Source organism: Sylvia atricapilla, chromosome 8, assembly GCF_009819655.1.
Source record: "Sylvia atricapilla isolate bSylAtr1 chromosome 8, bSylAtr1.pri, whole genome shotgun sequence".
NCBI lineage: Eukaryota > Metazoa > Chordata > Aves > Passeriformes > Sylviidae > Sylvia > Sylvia atricapilla.
Genome location: NC_089147.1, coordinates 16,770,494 through 16,788,667, shown reverse-complemented (window position 1 = coordinate 16,788,667; position 18,174 = coordinate 16,770,494). Strand labels below are relative to the sequence as shown.

Sequence of the window (18,174 nt, the reverse complement as noted above, 5' to 3'; positions counted from 1 at the left end):
TAGGAGATTGTAAGATGTGAATGAGCAGTCATAAACAAGCAGTTCTATCCACTTGGTTTATAGTGATGTAGATGGATCTGGGTAAATTTTATTCACCAATCTCATGAGCTTTCCTTTGGACATGGATACATTACTGATGACTTAGTACATAGAAGTGTTGCCAGGATGGCTTGAATTAGTTTGGTTTCCAGGGACTTGAACATAACAGCTGATAGTCACTGATCTTGCCTGTCTTTGCCTGGAAGTGTTCATGTCCCTTAAAATCATGGTCCTTTGTTGTTCATAGGACTGCTTCTAAAGGTACAGAATTTTAAGTTGTAAGTATGTCGTCATATCTGCTGAGATTGTTATTTGCCTGTAGCCCTTTTTCTGGTAAAAAGGGGTCTGTGTGAAGACATGACATTGGTGATAGCAACCTTAATAGGAAACAATTTATCCTGCAGAAAGCATTCTGTAAGTTTGACAGTTCTGTTAGTAAAAATGCTGTCAGCAGAGCTTGGTTACTGATGAGTTTGGAAACATTCAGAGTAATTTATTTTTTCACTATCTCTGGCAGGCTTCCTTACTTTAAAGTGCAAATTCTTTCATTGTTACGACTATCAGCCAAATGTGGGAGGAGTTCAGAAATATTCTTGTCCCCTGGAAAGGGACTGTATCCTCTGCTGTCTTTAATGGTTAAGATGCAAATAACATGTCAGAAGCTTGGAAGGGAGAATATCACTGTTATTACCCTTTCTAGGGTTACTGATTCTTCAGGTTTAACTCCTGGAATTTAAAAACTGTTAATTAACTCAGCTGTCTGCCTGTCTGTGTGTTTTGTAATGCTTTCTTTATCTTGGTGTGGACAATTAACAAATGGGATTCTTTTTTTGTTCCAACATCCTTATGATATTTTAGTATGGGAACCTTGCTCTGCTTTACATGCAGCTGTTCTGTTGCTTCTGTCAATGTATGATGGCAGTGTCTAAGTCTTTTGTGATAAGCACCTTTTTGAGCTGGAATTCAAAAGAAAAATTGTTCAGGAGAGTGGGGGGAGGACTTGAAGACAGCTTTTTGCCTGTAATTTATCATAAGAACTAGATGTCCTTGAGTCAAGTAGGATATTCATTCTTTTTTTTTTTTTTTTTTTTAAGTCAAAAGGACTTTGATTTTTTTTTCTGATTTAAATATTATTTTTCACCAACTTTATCTTCAAACACTGAGCTGTTGCATATAAGATGTGCTTAGAACTAGTCAGTGCTTTGGTTTGTCCAGACAGTGGCAACAATAATTAACTTGGCCCATTCAAACCCAAGAAGTTCAAAATGGCCATCGCATTTTATCCTGTTTACTTCTGCATTAGAGCATGCTTCTGTGGAGTGTGTCTTGCCTCTCTGAGCAATACTTCCTAGGCATTTTAGAGCTGTTATCTGCTTTCATTTTGTAGGTTTTTACTTTCTGTCACTCTTTAAAACAGAATGTTCTGTATGTGACGCAAATAGCAGTCAAACTCATCTATACTCATGATTTCAGTAGGATCTCGATTATCATTTAGACCCATGAGTGGCATTTTTAGGGTACATGTGGTTTGGGGCTTTTTTAACTTTTCTGGTATAATTTTTTGACAGAAAATATGAAACATAGCCTTTTACTGGTAGTGTGTGTGTTTAACATAAACCATTTAGAGTTTTCTATTCTAAGAAAGTAAAGCTTATGGTATTTGTATCAGGAGATTCATGCCAGCATTTTTAGGAATTGTCATCTGCTATTGACCTAGAAAGAAAGGAGGAAATAAGAGAGTTTACACTGCAGTAGGAATAGTTTTTATTAGACAATTAATGTTTATGGCAGTACTGATGCTGGAGTGCAGTGAAGAAACAGATTGGATAGGGACAGTGCAAAATATCCACAGCTGGAGAGCGTGGTGCAGCAGCACCAAGCAGGGCTGGTGGGCTTGAGCCTGCTTCAGGCTTGGCACTGCCCTTGGTGCTCCTTCCCAAGGCTCTGCCTGCAGGCTTCTGCCGTGGGTGGGAACAGGGTCCTGAGAACAAGCATGGGGATGTGGACACCCCCAGGAGCATTCCAAGAGTGCATGGGTAAGAAGGATGAGGCTTTGTACAGATTCTTCCAAAGCTCAGGCTTGTTAAGGGCCACGTTGCTGTTCCACAGGCATGTTCACCTACCACAAGGACTCGCAGTGCCATTGGTTCAGCAGCTTTAAATGTGACAACTACTCGGAATTCCGACTGGTTGGAGCCGTATCCTTTTATGTCTGCTAGAACGTTCAGAATGACAGATGAGCTGGTGTGGGGATGAAATAAGGCACTGGCTCAAGCTCCTTTCCAAGCCTGTATATACACCTATGTTCCATTTTAAATGTATTTTTTTGAATATCATTTAAGCAAGTAAACTGAAAATAGGAAGGAACTGGTGGGGTGTGGGTGGTACATTTTACAGCCAGAAAATGCTAAGCCAATATTAAACACGCAACTTTTTTGTGTATAAGTTGTAATTTTTTATGTACTTAAGCCTCTGAGTTTCTTTCAATAAACATCGATGTGCCCGTGTCCATTAATACTTCATTTAAGTCCCCATTGAGCAGTATGTGGCTTTTTGCCTTTTTTATTACAAAGTGGAAGCCACATGCTATTTTGAGGATAAGTTTATTTTCTAGGTTTTCTGTTGTGCTCATAAATGAAGATCTCGGACAAATAATTTATGATAGTATATGCTTATAACTCCAGTGAGATGAGGTAATAGTGTCCCTTTACTGATTGCAGTTGGATCAGATGATGCTTGTGGGTCTTTTCTAACAGATCTATTCTATTCTTGTGAGAAGCTGAATTGGGATAGTTTCAAATTTGTTTCATGAGATGCACTTAAATGGATGAGCTGTGGTACCAATGTAGGTTTGTCTTAATGCTTTTAGATATAGTTAAAAGAAACATTGCTCTATTCATCTCTCAGTAGTAGAATATACATAATTATCTTTCTTTTTCATAGCAATACTTTGGAAAATTTATTGTAGAAATGCTTGTATAGAATATTATGAAGAAGATTCTCAAGCATTCTGTTAATGTTCATCATTTGACCATGTTAACCACTGCTTAATTGTAATGAAAAACTGCATTTAAAATTGTCAGTCCAGAGACAGTGAAATAATTTACATTCTATTTGTTGAGCATGAATCTTAGAATATTTTTCCAAGGTACAAAAATATTAACTATAATAAGGATGTGTCAGATTTGCCCTTAACTTTTGACATATATAGCTGATGGGACTTGCTGTATATAACAGCATCACCTTGGATATTCGTTTCCCACCTTGCTGTTACAAGAAATTATTGAGTCCTCCCATTGTTCCCTGTGATCATAACACACTTGTAGGCATCTGTGGTGTCACATTAGATGACCTGTTTCAGATTATGCCTGTAAGTATGACATTTTCAAAGAGGCAAAATTACTGCTATAAAATCTGATTTATTTTTATTTAATGCTTGAGTTATGAACTGTTTGAAAACAGCTTTTTTCAGCACAGGCTGATAAAGTCTCCTGATGAAAAAAGAAAATCTGTATTTTCTAGCACAGCATGCATTTTAAAAACAGAGCTTTTTTGAAGATCTTTCTGTATAAAACAATGCTTCTGGCATATCCTTGCAAAGTGCATCACTTAGTTTTGTAGATTTACTAAAGAGTTTTTACTCATATTGTAGGAATTGGCGCATGGACTAAGTGAACTTCTATCCTATGAAGGCAATGTTGAAGAGGATTTTTACTCAACCTTTCAGGTCATTAAATGCGTAACTATAAGTGGTTCTCAACCAGTGTTCAGTGTTTTTTCCCAATGTTAGAATGGCAGTGGAGTGTCTTATTGCTGTGTGATTGCTGATTGTTTGGAATGTAACTGCACAGGGACCAGAGCTGGCTCCAGGAGCCGTGCTGCCCAGTGCCACTGAGTGTTCTGCGGTTGACTCTGTGATCAGACTCCCAGCTGCTGTTTCCTGACAGGGGAGGTGGATCTCAGTGCTCCACCACCAGGGTCACTTGGCCAGCTGCTGGTGCATTTACAGCTCTTTGCTTTCCTTGACACCACCACCTTGCAATCAGTGACCTAGCTTGTGAAATTTATCTGACTGCAAGACAATCCCTTCTCTGTCTAACCCAGAAGATAGTCAAAGTTTACTGGGTTATTTTATGCATTTTGTCCAGGAAGTCTCACTTCAGCAGTAGCCTGTTCAAGTTTTTAGAGCTTTGCCTGACCTGTGTGTGGTAACTGCTGTTTCGGTCAGGAAGTCTTTTTCAGTTATTCATTGTTTCAGAACCCACATACTAGTTAATGAAATTTCATATTGGAGGTACTTAGTTCCTAGGTGAACTACAGCAGAACAAATACCTTTTTAATTGTATTTGCTGCTGCTATACTCTTCTTTTGTATGAAAAGCTTTGTGGCTTCAGAGCCTGCAGGTCAGTTTGACATGCCACTATGCAACAGGGTCGATTTTTGTTCTCTGAATACTGATTTTCTGAGCAATTTGCTGAAAATTGTGATATTTAACTTGTAAACAGGTCTCAACTCTAAGAATTACAGCATGTGCTGAAGAGAGAGAGTGGGAATACATGACATAATATAAGCTTTGTCAGTTGTAAGTATAATAATTTATTTTATAGTGCTGACCTTGACTCCTCTTTTTCTGTAGGTTTTTCAGGAAGAATTTGGTGTTATAAAATCTTACAACTTAAAGCCAAATGGAGATAAAATTCCAGTCACAAATCGGAACAGGAAAGGTACTTCAATGTATATTAACTGCACATACTTTGCAGACTAAAGTTTGTTCTTTTTCTCCTTTCTGTAAGCCTATGCTTTCATTAACAAAGTGTGAAAATGAAATGGCTGTAGGTCTTTCTGGTATGCCCACCAATTTAATGGTATCTAAAATTAAATGCATTCATTTTTCACGCTCACTACAATTTTAGAGGGACAAGTGATTGATTAAAATTATTATAATGTAATAAAATTCTTTTTTATTTTAGAATATGTGCAGCTCTATGTTGATTTTCTTCTCAATAAATCGATCTACAAACAATTTGCTGCTTTCTATTATGGATTTCATAGTGTCTGTGCTTCATATGCATTACTGGTAAGATTAAAGTGAAATATAATTCTTCACTTCTATTCAAAGTATTTGACAATGACTTGCAATAAATTAAGTTGCACTGGATGATTTTAAGATTTGGAAAGACTCTTGACTGACCAATAGACTTAATTAGTCCAACAAAAGTAGAAGAAATTAATCAGATTATCAACTATTCTCTGTGGTGTTTCATTGAAAAGAGACAATTAAAGCTCCAGAAGACAGGTTTATCACTATGCATTCACAGACCCATCACAGGCTTTCCTCTGAATGTTACAAGGTTTCTATGTATTCCCTGCATTTAGGAAGTGCAGAACAACTGTGTCTGAGTGCTCCTGCATGACTCCTCTGAAAATGTCTATTTGCTTTTTGCAGGAAGAACACTCAGTGGAGGTTGAGATTAAACATCCTTCTCTTTTCAGTCCAGTTTGGCTGTTGGAATGACTGTTTTCTAACAACATCCCCTCTGCACTGAGAAAGAAGAGACAGTTTCTATTTGCCTGGGATTTTCTAAATTCCAGTGAAATTGTTAAACTGTGACACCCTATAGCAAAGTGAGGTCTGCCCAACTGCAGGGAAGGCTCTGGAAGAACAGTGAGAATCCATTGAAATGCCGTGGCATTCTTTCATGCAGCTTGATGTAGTAAATGAATAAGTGGGTTCTGCAGGTGTAAGTTTAGTGGGTATTAAACATGGCTTATTGTTATAAGTATGTGCTATGCACAACACTGTGTATAACTTAGAGTCAAGTTTTGTCAGCCTTTGCTGCTCAGATACCCACATGGGACTTGTCAGTGCAAATGAAATGGAAGTTGAAGTCAAAATTGACATCAGGACCCTCCCTCCAGTTTCTTACATACAAACTTAATTTTCTTCCTGACCCATTTGTAGTCTGATCATGTGATAGGCAAGTCAGTGTAATAAATGTAAGAATGATGAAGAAGTGAAGAACAAAATATGCTGAAATATTGTCTTATCCTTTAATTAACTTTCTACTATATATGGCAGTAAGAGATTCTTCAAAGAGCTGAGGGATTAATTTTTCTATAATCAGTATGTATCCAAGTTAGATAACTACATTGAATGATATTCTGTTAATTTTTCCATAATGACAAAATAAAAAATTAATCTAGTAGCATAATTTCTCATCTTTTTTTTTTTAAACTGAATATTTTGTCCATGATTTATGACAGCTACTTCGTCCAGAGGAGGTTGAAATTCTGGTCTGTGGCAGTCCTGAGCTGGACATGTCTGCTTTACAGAGAAGTACCCAGTATGAGGGCTACCAAAAAACTGATCCGACTATACGGTAGGCCTGGGTTTTTATTCTAATTACTGAGTTTAAAACATAATGGAGTGTTAGACTTCCAGCAGTAAGTATCCTCTTCCAGGATAATCTGAGAATGACTGAAGTTTTAGAAACCTATTTCTAAATAAGACAAAGACACTACTAAATTGTCGTAAGTAGGAAGAATTAGATCCTTAATGGTATATGTTTCCTGAAAATCCTTAGAAGATTATGACCACATTGAAGTGGAGTATTTTGAAAAGAAAAGCTCCAAATCCTCTGTATGAAATCTCAATATTTTTATTACTCGATCTTCTAAAAATATTGTTTTTACTCAATTTTCTTTGATACTAAGGACATTTATGTTAGTGAGTGGGAGGCATTTATATTTGTATAGATAAGTAGCTTGGGACATCATTTGGCAAGATATCATTCCAAAATCAATAAAATATTGTACTTGTCAATTCCTTGGGAATTTAACCTTGTATATTGGGGTACTGCTGATGTCCTATATATTATATTAGTTAAACTCTCAGTGAATGACATTCATCATGTAGTATTTGTGGGTTTTTTATCATCTTCATACTATTTTTTTTATTATGTTGCATCTTGCAACATTTTCTACTTCATTTGCCGTGAGCATAGATACTTCTGGGATGTAGTACTTGGATTTTCTCTGGACCTTCAAAAGAAGCTGCTACATTTTGCTACAGGAAGTGATAGAGTACCTGTGGGAGGAATGGCTGATCTGAATTTCAAGATTTCAAAGAGTGAAACATCCACTAATTGGTAAGTAATGGTTTGGATTTTTAATTTTTTTTTCATTCAGTTTTTTTCCAAGAGTCCTTATTTCTCTTGAATGTCTTTTTACAAAAGAGCAAATGAATGTACAAAGAAGAAACTGCATAGACTCCTTCAGTTTGCCTTAAAAATGTTTTTTTTATTGATTGCATAGATTTAAAAACAAGGAAATTGTTTTTCCAGTCAGTGTTTACATTTGAAGCTGGTAATTATTTATAGGGACTATTTACATGTTTTCAATTCAAATAAATATTTATTAAATAACTCCTAACATGACAGCTGACCTAATGAAAATATATCTTGAACTACCATGAATTTTTCTGAATTTTTTATAGCAACCCAGTTAGTATTTTTTTAATTCTTAAGACTGGAGAAAGTCAGTTTAAATAATTTGGAAGCTGTATAGAAAATCTTACTGCTCTGAAGCTCACTGTGAAGCAGTAATTACTGGCTTATTACTGGCTTTACCTAGATTTCTCAAACACTTAGAGTAATCAAAATACTTAAATGGAACTATATTTTTCAAAGTCTGCATTTTTCTGGGTTTTCTGTGAAGAGCTAGTCTAAAGGCATAAACATAATAAATTTTGAGGTTTTAAATTTAATTTATCTCATTACTGTGATACTTCTAATGCTTTTCTCAATGAGGTAATAACTGGTTCCAGTAACATTAAAGGAACATGAAGATCAGATGAAAAATGAAGAAACATCAGTCAACATTGAATCACTCTTTATATTCCTTCTGTAAATTGTTCTTTTTCTTAAAAATGAGAAAATGTGTTTTGAAATAGTGTGCATTTTAAGCTGCTGTAGGTCCATGTTTTGCAAGGTAGTTGTTGCTCTCAGACTGCCTGCACAGGGATGGATGTAGACACCATCATCATTTTGCTCACACAGTAGGATCAAAGAATGTAATAGCAATCAGAATTGGCCAATTAATAAAAGCTTCTCAACTTTCCTGATTCTGAAGCCATGACTCCAGTCCAGTTAACAGATCTTTGCTGATCATTTAAAGGGCAGAGAAGGGAAAGTAACTTGGGTTTCCAGATCTGGGGGTTCCATGCTCTTTGAGCATGTTTGCCAATGATCAAAGGCCAAGTTGGTGCCATTCAAAAGACCGAGGGATGAAATGTAAAGAGACCCAGAGGGCTTTTGAGTCACGTAATAAAATGTGTGTCCAAATGTAATAAATTTTTCAGTATTTTTCCAAATGGCATGTTGAGCTTCAGCTCATTGTTTTTCTGTTGTCTCCTCACCAAGTTATCAGCTGGGAGGACAAGTCTATATTCTCAGTGTCCTCCATGTCACTTGAGAATCTAAATGACAGAAAGTTCCTGTAGCTTTTTATTACCTGTGGCTCGTCAAACTAATCCATGCTAGGGAGAAACAAAGTTTTCAGTGTTTCAGTCAGACATTCTTTAGCCATATCTGCAATACATATATTCATATTCTCTCTCAGAAGAAACTTGGAACTGGAAGTGTTGGTATAGCTGAGACCAGAATTTGTGAACTGTTTTTCCAGCATTTCAGTCAGTTCTTCAAAGGTCCCCACTGAAGTTTGTAAGGACCTGTGTTACCAGGCTGAACCCTCTGTATCCTCACAGACACATAACTGTGGTTCTTCTAGGTGTGTCTGTACCTACTTCTGGACCCACCTTCCTTTTCCATGTTATGCATTCTTACTGTACCCAGATTTTGTGTTTAGAGTAGTCATGTGGTACCTGGAGTTTCCAAAATCTGGAAGGAGATGTTTCCAACTTGAAAAAAAAAATATATATATATGGAGGAGGGAGTTGCAGGCAAACAAATTCATCTGGGGTACTTATGACTAGGATTCAACAGAACTTGAACCAACTTTGGGATAAATGTTCCTTTTATAGGATTGCTTACTTAAGAAATGTTTAACTGAAAATGCATAGGCAATTGGCAGTGTTCTGGTTCTATTGCATTATTCTTAAATGTGTTTTGCTGGGTATTTTTAAAATTATTTTAGGTTACCTGTGGCCCATACCTGCTTCAACCAGCTTTGTCTCCCTCCTTACAAGAACAAGAAAGAGCTGAAGCAAAAGTTAATCATTGGGATTTCAAATGCAGAGGGATTTGGTCTGGAATAAGATTAAATACTCCAAGAACAGCATTTTTATGTAGCATTCACTCTCTTCTGATTGTGCCTTTAAGCTTTTCATTGTTATGTCTCTTGATACTGTGCCTGTTTTATCACATTTAGATTTTTTTTTCATTAAAAATGAAGTGTATGTTTTTTTTCCTGGATGGCAATACATTTGCTGCTTGCTTTGTCACAGAAAGTAGCTTTCTTTGTACAAAACGTTTTATCTGTTTGATAAATGAAGCCCAACTAAGACAATTCCCAAGTTTTAGGTTTTTCTTAATAGCACTTTATCATTAATCATAATTCCTTTACATCAAGGTATCTCACTGGGAGATAATATACACAAAATTTCTTTATTAGTTAATCCCAGTGGCATATTGTTTTCAATTAACATTAATAATAGAAAAAAAAATATAACATCAGCATGTAGCCATTTTTTTCACAAAGGCAAATAGGAATTTTAGTCTTTATAAAATGTATGTAGTTTTATTATTTTGGTTTTCCTTCTCGGTGAAACCAGCTGTCTGAGAAGTTTGTAAATAACTGCCTGTAAGAAATAGGGTTTTGATAGTGCCATTTACTGCTAAAAACTTATTTTTTACAAATAAGAGGTTTTAGATGTTGTATATTCAGCTTTTACACTTGACTGTACAAGAGTGTTAAAAGGTATTTTTTCAGCTTGAGGGGATTCAAGTTCAAGCTACCGATATTAAGGGATTTGTATGTTCATTCTTAACAGCAAACTAGCCAGATCTACTGTAGCATTGTAGTAAAAAAGCCTAGATATTTAAAATAAATTCCATATCTGGTGAAATGCTTTAGGAAGAGAATTATATCCACAACAGGTGGAAAAGTGATGTAGTGTATCATGCTATCATTTTTTGCAGCAACTTTGTTGAAAGTCTTAAATAAGCTGTGACAAAAGTGAATATAATAACATTTCTGAAGAATGTTGCAACTTTCATTAACTTGGAGACCAGCATTTAAAAATGTTTTGTGTTTTTCACTGCACAAACTCCATGAAAAGAATTTTTGGTATATCTGCTCTGAGTTAGTAAATTAGCAGCTGGGAAGAAATGGTTCTAAAATACTGAAATTATTGTAAGTCTGGGTTTTATTCATTAAATGGAAAGAATTTATCAGCATGCAGTATTTTTTAAATATGAACAGCCACTGTGTGTTCTGTAAATTTTTCTTTCAGCTGAATAAGGCCCAGATAGTTTGAGACACTTTGGCATCTAATTTATCAGCTTTCCCCATTGACTTCTGCTGGGGCATAGATGCATTACTATCTTGTAGTGTCTGTACTCAAATACTATATTAGTCTTCTTTCTTTCTCTGGATTTACATACAATCAACAGATTTACAATTGATAAATTAATCTGTCTAATTCATGCTTTCAAAGCTGTTCTGGATATTCTTCAATAGCTAAGTGTAGATTTTATTTTTTTATTCCTCCTGGAAAATTTACTGGTGATTTTGCTGTTTTATTAAGGCAGAGATAAATATTAAGATATTTTAGAATATTTGACACTGTATTCATAGTGAATATTGAGTATTATTTAAACCAGTAATAAAATTTCCATTTGATTTAGCCTGGAACTATACTAGGTTAGCACAAAGACTGCTAAAAGCAGCACTGAAAATTTTTGTATTTTTACATTGTGTCTCCCAAATGGAGATTTTAAAATAAATTTTAACTTGCAGGATTTCAGATGTTGAGAAGTAAATTAAGCTTTCACTGTTGCACTGAACGAACTAGTTAGCTGCAAGCAATGTTAAATTTCTAACACCTGAGTAAGGATGTAAGTAAGAAACCTGGAAACAAAGACCTACTGCCTTTCCTCTCTTTGAAGAATTGGATTCATGAAAGGTTGGCTTATGAATAAATAGCTATACAGTTTATCTGAAAACATGGCAAATTAGCCAAAATATTTTTTTAAGGCTTAAACCCGCTTTTAATAACTATTTATCTACTGTTGTTAAAATGAAAGCTTTATCTTTTCTCCTTTTCACTGAATTGCACTTTGCCTTCTGTTTAGTTTTATTTATTGAAGCTTTTTTTGGGATAATGTGTAATATTACCTCAGAATTCTAAAAATGCTATTGTATTTGCATCAGTTTTTAAATCAGATTGTCACTCAAAGACATTTTATATATTTCCTGATGTTGATAAATTAAATAGTAAATTTTGTATTTGTTAAATGAAAGCATTACACTGTATTTATGAAATAAGCCTCTGATAATTTAAAAAAAATTATTCAATGGTGTTTTGTTGTTCTTGTGTCTTGCCCTGTAACCCAGCAAATCTTTTTTTATCTCCATCATTGTTTGTACTGTACAAAAGAAATCTGGTTTGTATAAACTTGTTCATTACTAAGTATCTATTTTTATGTATCAAAATTGTCCAGTCATTAAATCAAATATTTCAAATGCTAACCTCTCTTGTATAATTTCAGATTTCCAAAATTTGTCATAATGGGTTCAAAATTATGATCAACCTCTCTGCTTTTGGTTTCTTTTCCTTTGAGAAGTTTTCTTTATCGTAACAGAAAAAAATGCTAAAACATTGCATGGCTCACTGAAAAGAAACTGAAAAGTTTCAACAACCAAACATAAACCAACACTTATATTTCATATTTATTGTCAAAATTACAGGTGTTCATGGTGTGATAATGCTGTAAAATAGCATAGATCCTCATAATGGATCCAACAACTGGGGTTGTTCTGTGTGGCCTTGGGGACATGTAATTTCAGCCTGCCATTTCCTAAGGGGGCTCATGAAAAGGAGGGAGAGGGACTTTTTATATGGGCAGAGCAACAGGACAAGGAAAAATGGTTTTAAACTGAAAGAGGGCAGGTTTAGATGAGATGTTAGAAAGAAGTTCTTTATTCAAGGATGGTGAGGCCCTGGAACAGATTGTCCAGAGAAGTTGTGGATGCCCCATCCCTGGAAGTGTTCAAGGCCAGGCTGAATGAGCCCTGAGGAACCTGATGGTGAATGGCGTCCCTGCCCATGGCCAGGGCGGGTAGAACTATGTGATCTTTAAAGACCCTTCCAACCCAAGCCATCCTCTGATTCTGTGATTCTAACTTAATTTCCTTTTTTTTTTTTTTTAACTACCTCAGTTACAGGATTATTTGGAGGTGCAAGAAGAGACAAAGCCACAAGCTGTTGTATGTTTTATCTTTTATGTTTTAACATTAAAATCAGGAGGGACATGTAACAAGAACATTGTGTTTTCTCATGGACAGATCCTGATCACAGAACTGTTACCTTTGTGCCACTCAAGTTACCTACAGATGGCAGCAAAGATGAAGATTGAAACAATTTAATTAGAGGTCAGACTTTCCTCTTAGGTAGCAGTTGATATTATAAATGCGAATAATGAAGAAAAAAGTCATGTCTTAAAAATTTATATCACAAATAATTGCAGATTTGCAAAGTCAGCAAATAGAAATTGACTTTTAGCAAACAAATATGGAGAAAGGAGAAGCACCTTCTTGGATCTAGTGCTGGGTTTTGAAAGTGTTCATTCTTTCCATTAAGAGTTCCTAATGTGTTTTTGGGACCAATGAAAGACACTGCTGAAACCCCAGAGAGGAGATTGGTTGTACTTGATCTCTGACCAATCAATAGCCTCAAGACTGATATTTGGAAAGATGTTAGAAAGCCTGACTTCTCTTGTCGTGTTTCAGCTAGGGCTGGCACTGGGTCTTAAAATTCAAATGCAGTATTTCCTTTTGATTTTTCTTGGCCAAAAGTGGTGAGATTCCTTCTCTGTAGTGGTAGTTGGTGTTGGTGTTGGTTGACTTGCTCCAGAAGCGAATGTTATACCCATTGTTAATCTTTATAGCAGTGGTATTTAATATTCTTTCAGAATTTCTTGAAAAAAACGAGAATATCTGAAAGGTTCCTTAAAGCCTCTGGTTTCATGTCCGGACTGTCAGACAATAATGTGGGTTTTTTTCTAGAGCCTCTTTGTTTTATTCCAATAAATTTGTTTGGGTCAAGTAATTTTTCAGTCTATTTTTTTTTTTAGGGTCTGTACTGGTCTATGTGTTGTTGAAGTTCCTTGCACTTTGAAATATTCATGTATATAAGAAAATAATGAGATGGCCTGGACTGCAACAGCTGTTTCACTTGTATTAGAAATGTTCTAATTAATAGTGAAGTAGAGTTTGTTGTTAAATTAATGAGCAAAAATGGCCCCCAGTGATCTGCACCTTTCAAATTGTTAATTAAATTCTTACTGAATTCTTTGAAACCCAATGGCTTTATGTAAAACACAACAGGTCAAGGAAGGTGGAGAGATTTTTTTTCTGATGGTCTGGTGAAGCAGTAATTCATTAGACTCTAGAAGGGTGGGAGAAGTTCACATTAGTTGGGCAAACTAAGTTCAGTTCTGGACTCTTCTGCAGTACTGTGTTAAGTAATACCTATATGCATAATAAAATGATACATCAATGAATGTCTTGTGTGTTTTGTGTTCTACTACAGCAAGGCTTCATTTACCGTTTTTCTTTTTGGCATCAATTTAGTGATATGGTACTTTGAGCGACTTTTACTTTTTGATGCAGTATTTTCTTCCCATGAGAGTCATCCTAGATTCTGTAGATATGTGATGTTCAGGTTTAATTTAAGGGCTTCTTGTTTATTAGCTGCTTTCACTCTATAACGTGATTTCTTATTAACCAGGAGAGATGAATCTGTTCTCACAGAGTCGTTAGTTGTCTTCCCACGAGGATCTCTGGCTGTTACCATACTATGGATAATAACAATCCAGCCTCCACTGCCATTACCAGAACAGAACTATTTGTAGCTACCTTATGTAATTCAAACATCTTGTCAATGGGTGAGTTTACTCAGTGTACATTTAATCTCTGCTCTAGCAGAGAGATAGAACAATTATTTCTTTTGCTATTTGTTTTGTATCAGTAGCAATACTGTGGAAGTCAAGGACTGCGTTTCATTCTCTGGAAAAATCAATACAGCTGTATATAGAGTAGTTAAAGCAGTCGTTCTTGAAAGCCATGGGGTTTAAACTCAGACATGTGGATCTTGGTTTTGGTTGTCTTCTGGTGAATTTATGTAACCTCACATTCCTGGTTTCCAAAGACTGTAGTGGTAGCATATGTACTGCCTGGTGCTTTTAATAGTTTGCCTTGATTGGTGGTAATGTGCCACACTGAGCAATTTTTACCATGAAATAAAAGCCTTCCCATGCATTGAAAGCAGTCAGTATTCATTCAAACTGAAAGTTTTAAAGTAATTGCATACATTTGATCCTGTTGCATATAAACAATCTTTTTGTATTTTGGTTTGGATGGTTTTGCTTTAGGATCCAGAATCTATTCAATATCATATTTCTGCACACTGGTTGAAATGCATTAAGCTGTTACATCAAATGGCACATTCTGGAAGATCAGTACTCTCTTTCCAGTAGCTTGTGCTACTGGAAGTTACTCCAAATAAGTGAAAAGGGCCCCAATTAATAATTGTTTACATTGCTTTGTTAGTTGCCAGATAGGGCCTGAAATCTCCTGGGGTATTACAACCAAGCTGTGTTTGATTTACCAGGAGGATGTTTGCTTTCTTCCTATTGATCATCTCTTAGCCCATGCTTGCTCATTTTCTACTGGTGATGGGTCTCTCACACTTACAGGGGATATTTTAATTTATTTCTTACACTGACAAATTTAATACCCATTAATTCTTCATTTCAAAAAGGGAAGTCAATTTCTTCAACAGTCTGTAATGTTGTCCAAGAACTCTGAGATACAGAAATAAAATCTCAAGGAAATTAGTTTAGAAACAGTTTTATTTTCCTATACTGGATTTTAAACATTAAACATCATCCTATGATCAAAGGTGTTGAGGCAACATCAACAACTGTGTCTTCTGTTCCTCATTCCCTGGTTGGTTTTATGTAAACTACTGTAGGCATGTAACAAAAACATGGGAGATGCAATAGGAGTAAGTTTTTACATGTAAGTGATAGTGTTGGAATTTTTTTTATCTCTTTGCTTACATCCCCATGTGGTAGCTGTAGTTGTGTGTAGTTTTCATTTGTAACTCTTGGCAGTGGGTACTCTGCAGCTGGGGATCTGAAGGTGTAATTGCTTGCATCATTTTTCATATTGTTGTTCAAAAGAAAAAATGACCTTTCTGTGCTTCTCTTCTCTCTTCAGGGCACTTTGAATCATCAAGACTTTCCTATTTTATGGTGCAAAGATATTCTCAGTTTATCTTCTGCCCTTGAATTTCTTCTCAATTTATTTGTTGCTGGTTTTATTAGTAGGGCATATTAATTCTATATGACATAAGCACAGCTGCTATGCTTAATCATGCATTCAGTTAGCATTTTCATACTTGTAGGTGTGCTGGGAAGATGAAAAGATGAAATTGCTACTTTCATGCAGCACAACCAATCCTTGATTAATTTCTCCTGTCATTACTTATAGAAACAATCTGCATTCTTTGTATAGTTCTGCTGCCTTTCACCATGTTCAAGATCTACTGTCATTCATAATACAGTAGATATGTAATTGTAGAATGATAAAGAAATAGAGGCTTTCACTTTGAATTTTCTAGATTAGAAAATCATCCCGTTGGCTATTTGTGACCGTTTTTCTAGGTTTTTGGGTTTTTTCTTCACTAGGTGTCAGATTTTATTTTGTATTTTCTCAAAACAGAGGGTAATTTAGGGGAATTTAACAGGTATTTTAGAACTGAGTTGTCACTTGCACTCATGAGTTATTTGGCTTGTCTGTCCTTATCCTAGCTACATGTGATGTCAGTCCTTTATTTGCAGCACATTTTCATAAATCAAAGTGATTTTAAATATTAAGGAAGAATACATAGATAAAGCTGCTGCAAAAGGCTAATGACTTCTGTCTCTAGGGTGCAACTTGTAAATGTGTCTCTGCCTTTTAAGGAAAAAAAAGAAAGGCAGAATAAAAACTATGGGTTCAAGGTGGTGGCAGGGGGAAGTGGAGAAAATTGCTATGCTGTTCTCATTTTTGAGGAGCTAGACAGAGGCTATGTATTAAAGATATCTTGGGGCAAAAATCCCTGAGGGATTACACTACAAGCTTCTGATCAGTCACTGTAACTCAATCTGCTCTTCCTTTTTGTTACCACTAGCTTATTATTGGAATTACCTTGGGGATGTTTGCTTTTTTACCTACTGATCTTGGCAGGTAAGCTCATGCTTACCTGATTTCTATTAGTGATGGGTTTCTCCTGCTTTCAGTGTCGGAATTGAGCAAATGAGCCCCACTTAAGAGGAGAGAAAGAAGCCGAGGCTTGTCTTGGACCATATGAAATCTCAGCCTTTTCAACAATGTGTAGAAAGCTGTAGAGTTTAACAGTATCTATCTCAAGTCTGTCTAGGGGGACCCATTTTTAATGCAGCCTGGCCAATGGTGGTGGGAGACCTTGTTTGCTGAACCAGCAAGAGAGGCTGCAGCAGGGTTTGGCAGTGCAGCAAACCAGCTGAAGCCCTTCCTTTCAGCTCTGAATGTTTCCCAGTTTTTCATTTTGAAGTCATTGCCACTTGTTTGTGTCACTCAGTCAATGAAGGCTAGATCACAGCTGAAGCTCACTGGGTATCTTGGCTCTGTATTCCATTCATGATTTCTCAATCTTTTTTTAAACAGATTTTGCTAGAAATTGATAAATGGAGGTAAGCAAATAAATTTTAAATGTAGACTTGTTACCAAATTGATAGGATTAGTAGGTCAAATACTAGTCATTTATTTAAAAGAAATTAATTATTAACCCACAATCCACCTGCCTTTTTTAGGTTTCACTTGCTTGTGCTTTGTAGTATGTGACCACAGAGCTGTCCTGTAAAATACCCTACATGCAAAACCCTGGAGTGCTAAATTTCTGCCATTAGCATTCTTCCCCAGTTGGAATTCGTGTATATAGGTGTCTCTGTGATTACTTCACTCTATTTGAACCCCACTTTCTTTTCAGGTCGAGGGTTAAAGGAGAAAACCAGGAAGCAGGAGATGCTTGTGTTTTGGATGGATCAGGTACTACTACCAAGTTGTCAACCAGCTGGTTGGTTACTTTTCTTGAGTTTTTTAATATCAACATTGAGATCATTGTTTCATTTTTCTCAGTATTGCAGATTAAAAGACAAAACATCTGTACCAAGCATCATCTTAGAACTTTTTATTGTTAATAGTGAAGAATTTTTCATATTTTTATCAAACCTAAAAGCGGTGATATAAAAGATTGTAGAAATTTATTAAGATCAGAGCTTCATCACAATTATTGAATATTACCAGTCCAAAGCAGTCAAATAAAGTAGTCTCATATTATCTTAACATGCTGGGCCCTATATGTCCATTATAACTTGTAAAACTGGATAACAGCCTTTCCCCTTTCCCTCACTATTTTAGCATAAGCAGAATGTGAAGAGGCAGAACCACAGAAAATACCAAACCACATGTTGGCAACTTGCATATAAAGAGAAAAAAATTGTTCATTTTTACGTAAGTAAGGGCGGGGTTTTTGGATTTGGATTTGGTTTCAGTGCATTTATTGGTGGGGTTCCCAGACTGCCTGTAAGCAGGGCGCAGGCTGGTTATGGCTGGAGGAAATTAAACACGGAGGTAACTCTAGGGCAATGTTCTACTTTGTAACTATTCCTGACCTTCTGCATTACATCTAGCCAGTAGTGTTAACTGCTTATTTCACCAGTGACTTACTTCTGTAGCAAAGGTGTCTGACTTTTGCAGTAATACAGATATATACACAATATACATCAGAAATTACATTTTATAAATAGAACATCCATAAAATACAGCTACAGGCTTTTTCACCCTTGCAGCTATTCAAACCTATAGTAA

The 18,174-nt window shown here is 35.8% G+C and overlaps 1 protein-coding gene across 1 annotated transcript in view; it reads left to right on the top strand.

Moving 5' to 3' along the window:
• HECTD2 (HECT domain E3 ubiquitin protein ligase 2) overlaps positions 1-11,748 on the top strand; it is a 33,956-nt gene extending 22,208 nt beyond the window's left edge. The window contains exons 14-21 of the mRNA XM_066323857.1: positions 2,149-2,237; positions 3,251-3,409; positions 3,692-3,766; positions 4,676-4,763; positions 5,010-5,116; positions 6,304-6,419; positions 7,044-7,187; positions 9,193-11,748. Coding sequence (XP_066179954.1) covers positions 2,149-2,237; positions 3,251-3,409; positions 3,692-3,766; positions 4,676-4,763; positions 5,010-5,116; positions 6,304-6,419; positions 7,044-7,187; positions 9,193-9,313 — 899 coding nt within the window. The 3' untranslated portion in view covers positions 9,314-11,748. The remainder of the gene's footprint in view (positions 1-2,148; positions 2,238-3,250; positions 3,410-3,691; positions 3,767-4,675; positions 4,764-5,009; positions 5,117-6,303; positions 6,420-7,043; positions 7,188-9,192) is intronic.
• Positions 11,749-18,174: the final 6,426 nt, after the last annotated feature.